The sequence below is a fragment of the Henckelia pumila genome, chromosome 4, assembly GCF_033568475.1.
Source record: "Henckelia pumila isolate YLH828 chromosome 4, ASM3356847v2, whole genome shotgun sequence".
NCBI lineage: Eukaryota > Viridiplantae > Streptophyta > Magnoliopsida > Lamiales > Gesneriaceae > Henckelia > Henckelia pumila.
In genome coordinates, this window is record NC_133123.1 from 58566972 (window position 1) to 58571221 (window position 4250).

A 4250-nucleotide genomic window follows, 5' to 3' on the forward strand; every position below is an offset into this window, starting at 1 on the left:
TTAACATGACCCATTTATAAGAAAAACTCCTATGAGAAATTTTCGTGGACCAATTTTATGAGATGAATTTTTGAATTGGCCTGACCATGAAAAGTTTTATTTTTTATGCCCAAATTTTTATTTTTTCATTGAAAATGTCATTTTTTTTTGTTCATTATATTATGAAAAAATATTGTGTAACATATGTTGATTTGAAGGAAAAGTATTTGAGGCATGCATAACATTACCTTTGATGTCCAAAATATTATTTTCACTCCAAAAACATTGTATGTTTTGCTAGTTATGTCATGAATAAATACTGTATAATACATGTTATTTTGAGTAAAAAGTATTACTTTTTTTCGTCAAAAGTATATTGTGAAAAATATGTCGATTTGAACAAAAAAATAGTATTTTTTATGCAAAATTATTACTTTTCATTGCAAATATAACGTCAAATAATCAACCATCCGACAAAGGAAAAACTAAAATTATAAAGAGAAACATCTATTGCAGTGAGACTAAGGTAATGTTTGCAACCTCTAAAAATAAGTGATTATGGATTTTTTTTCTTAAGGTAATGTTTGCAATCTCTAAAAATAAGTGATTATTGATTTTTTATTAAAAAAAAAATATCTATAATCACTTATTTTTAGAAGTTGCAAACACTACCTAAAATTGATCATTTGGAGCAGTGGGCCACGGCTCCGTCGTACCGAAAGCAAACCATGATCACTAAGCCCAACTGCTTAATGTCATCTCCGAGGCTAAAAGAAAGAGTCGAGCTTAAAAAAAACATGCAAAAGTTTTGGATATTATATGTTATATCGGGAGAAATATTTTCGATATATTTGCACGTGATGATCTGCTTATCAACTCACTCACGGGCGGAGCTTGTATAGGCCAAATGTGGATAGCTACCCACCAGGGTTTTAAAAAAAAAGTTGGGGAAAAAACCTAATGTACCGAATTAGTATAAATAGACTTCACAAATATAGGAAACGTTCATGGAGAAAAAGGCCTCAAATGCTCTCAAGGCTTGATCGTTTCAAATTTTTTTGACAATCACATCATAGAAACAACCTATCAAAATGAGAACAAAAGAACATAAATTTTTCTAATGATTTAATTAGGAATTAAAAATAAAATCATGACATAGATTTATTTTATAGTTCAAATAAATTTAGAAAACAATAAAACTATGCCGAAATACATTTATTTTATATGATTTGTAAAAGAAAAAAACAATTGCAAAATCATGTAATGCATGCAAAGGATCGTCATTAGTTTTAAGATTGATTGAGTGGCACATGTGCACAACAACATAGATATTAAATTCTGTGATGTTTTATGTTGAACAAAGAAAGAACAAATTAAAAGAACCAACTAGGTATCATATATCAAATTACATAGAGTACAAACGTCTCAATAAATAAGGCGAAAATGAAGAATATTTAAAATTCTTTTAACAACTAACTATTGATCAAGAGAGAACTGTCACAAAGATTAGGATTGAGAAATAAAGTTATACAACCCACAGGGGCATAGGCGAGTTGGTAAGGCCTGAGGTGACGTGGGAAGAAATTCCCCAGCGTTGCGGGTTCGGTCCTCGTGTGGAGCATATTCCTTATTAAAATATTTGGGGGTATGCTCTGGGGGTTGGACCATGTTGTTTCCTCCCTCAGGTCCCTGCCTACTCGTGCACATCCCTCGATCCGCATGAGCCAATGGGCCTCTGACTCATGTGAGATGGGGTCCCCTTCAGGGTCAACCCTTTTTAAAAAGAGAAATAAAGTTATACAACTTTTTCCACATAGTTAGAACATGGACAATTTTTTAAAGAACAAATTGTAAGGTAATTTTTCTGTGATGTTAAGATAATAAAATTATATTTTATTTTCTGCATTATTGATTTATGATTACAGTATATCGTTTCCTACAATATTTTGAACTGAAGTCGATCTGAGCTCTACCCTTGATCTCAATTTTTTTGATTTTCAAACGTAATGATCGACCGATCATCCACACAAAAATTGCATTGAGATTTTTTATCTCGGTGTAACATAGAATCACCGCAAACGTCACAAGGAATAGGCAGCTAGCTAGCCCATCAAATATTGTACAAATAGGCATAAAGCAACGGTCGAGATTCGCGTAAGAGACCAAAATCCTGCTGGCTCCTGATGCTCCCACGGCAGCTTCTCTTCAAGCCAGACTCGGCTCGGGACACGAACCAGAGTATTTCCTCGAACACCGACTCGTCGCAAGGAATAGCCAGTGGCCCGGACTGGTGGGCGAATCCGTACTCCTCCTCCGCCTCACTCAACAACTGCTTAAAGATCGGGTGGTTCAGGTACGTCGTGCGAACCACGAACCTCGTGCAGTTGCTACCCACGCACATAGCCACGTGCCCCGGCGGCACATCCGCCCGGAACGTCGTCGTTTTTTTCCGCCATGCACACAGCATCTGATGGATTCGGACAATGTGTCCAAGTTTAGTATATTTTCCCATTGAGAGTTATATATGGAGGCTGTGCGTACGTGCTTCAATATAATGTTGCTAGCGATCGAGTGAGACCGCCCAACTGAAGAAATTACGGGGTTTGTTATAATTTCGAGTCAGCATACAATTCATATATATATATAATATATATATATATATATGCATAAGATTATGAATAACAAATATTGTCACGATGACCAAAATATCCCTACATTTGAAGTTATATGCTATATAGGAACATACCGTGTGATTCACGACAAATACCAATTACACTTTTGTCACAGTTTTTTTTTTTTTTTTTTTTGGTCACGGTTTGAATGTACTCTTCGTGGGAAAAACAAAATATATATGATAATAGAAAGATCATAATCCAGTCGGGAAGAGTGTTTAACTTTTTTTTCTTAAAATGTTGCTATATATTTCTCACTAATGATACATGGCTATTTCGGTTTTCGAGATACGAGTACGGATTCTTGTTCATGTTAATTGTTTTCGAAACAAATTAAGGGAGTATTTGCAATCACTAAAAAAAAGTGATTGTTAGATTTTGGCTTAAAAAAATCATTTTTGTGTGTTTCTTAAACCTAGATTATATGTGTTAACTTATGCTTAACTTAATTGAAATCCAAAAGTTAGTCATGTGGTGATTATGATTCTCCAAAAGTGATTCTAATAAGAAGGTCATTACTAAAATCACTTTAATCACTTATTTATCAAACACTACCCAACTTTGTTTTTTAGATTTTCACATTTGTTTTCAAACACTATCAACTTTTGATTTTTCTTAACTTTTTTATAATATATAAATTAATCACTTCTACAAAATCACAATCTATTGCAAACACTCCCTAATATTGATCAAATTATTTGATAGACTAATCAAGCACCATGGATGATGCGATCTTCACCATGACTCATTCACAATAATGAAACAAAAGTTGAAGGTCAATGAATATGGCAATCTCAAATAATTTAAATATCATACTTTGAAATTCAAAGTTGATCGACCAATTAAGTTGAAGTCCAACATTAATTTTATTTAGTCGTGTGGTTAGCCGACTTCTTCAAAGATTTGAAGATGATGAATTTGGGTCAGAGGCCGCCGATCCAAAAATGAATCTAAGTAATAGCCAATAGGTTCCATTTGTTTAATAATAAGAATATATATAGGAAACATAGAGGTTTGAAGATGATAAATTTGGTTAAGAGGCCATAAAATGAATCTCAATAGGTTCCATTTATTTAATAAGAATATAGAGAGAAAAAAATATCCAAGTAAAGAAAGTACACATTGTTTTTAATAATATGATATGTCCACCTGTTACGAGAAAATAAATTTGTTTTTTTACAAGAAAATAACTTGATTTTTCGTATTAATAATAAGGGTAAAACACCTCTTGAAATAGTTTAAAAATAGACTTAAATTGATAAAAATGTACAAGTTTGAAGCTCATCCTAAGCTATACAATATAATAATGCATGAATCCCTTAGAATAACCACATTGGTCAAATTAATGGATGGGCAAAAATGTCTCTCACTACTTATAACTACCATCTTTAAAATTTATTTTAAATTAAAAATATAAAAAATGTTCATTACTTTTATATGTAATATAAACTATTTATGCACGCGAATTTTCGCTTACGTTGATTACCAGTATATATTATATGTAAGTAAGCTTATGCAATAAATTAACATTACTTAGTCAAATCCGTGATGTATTGAAATAATTTTGGACTTCAACTTATTTAATCAATTTTGATTCCC

General features: G+C 32.3%; 1 protein-coding gene across 1 annotated transcript; it reads right to left on the bottom strand.

Annotated features, from left to right (window-relative positions):
• Positions 1 to 2089: 2089 nt before the first annotated feature.
• On the bottom strand, positions 2090 to 2491 carry LOC140861041 (auxin-induced protein 6B-like). The gene has a single exon (XM_073264048.1). It carries the CDS (start codon positions 2489 to 2491, stop codon positions 2090 to 2092), a length of 402 nt encoding a protein of 133 aa, XP_073120149.1.
• Between the last annotated feature and the right edge of the window lie 1759 nt (positions 2492 to 4250).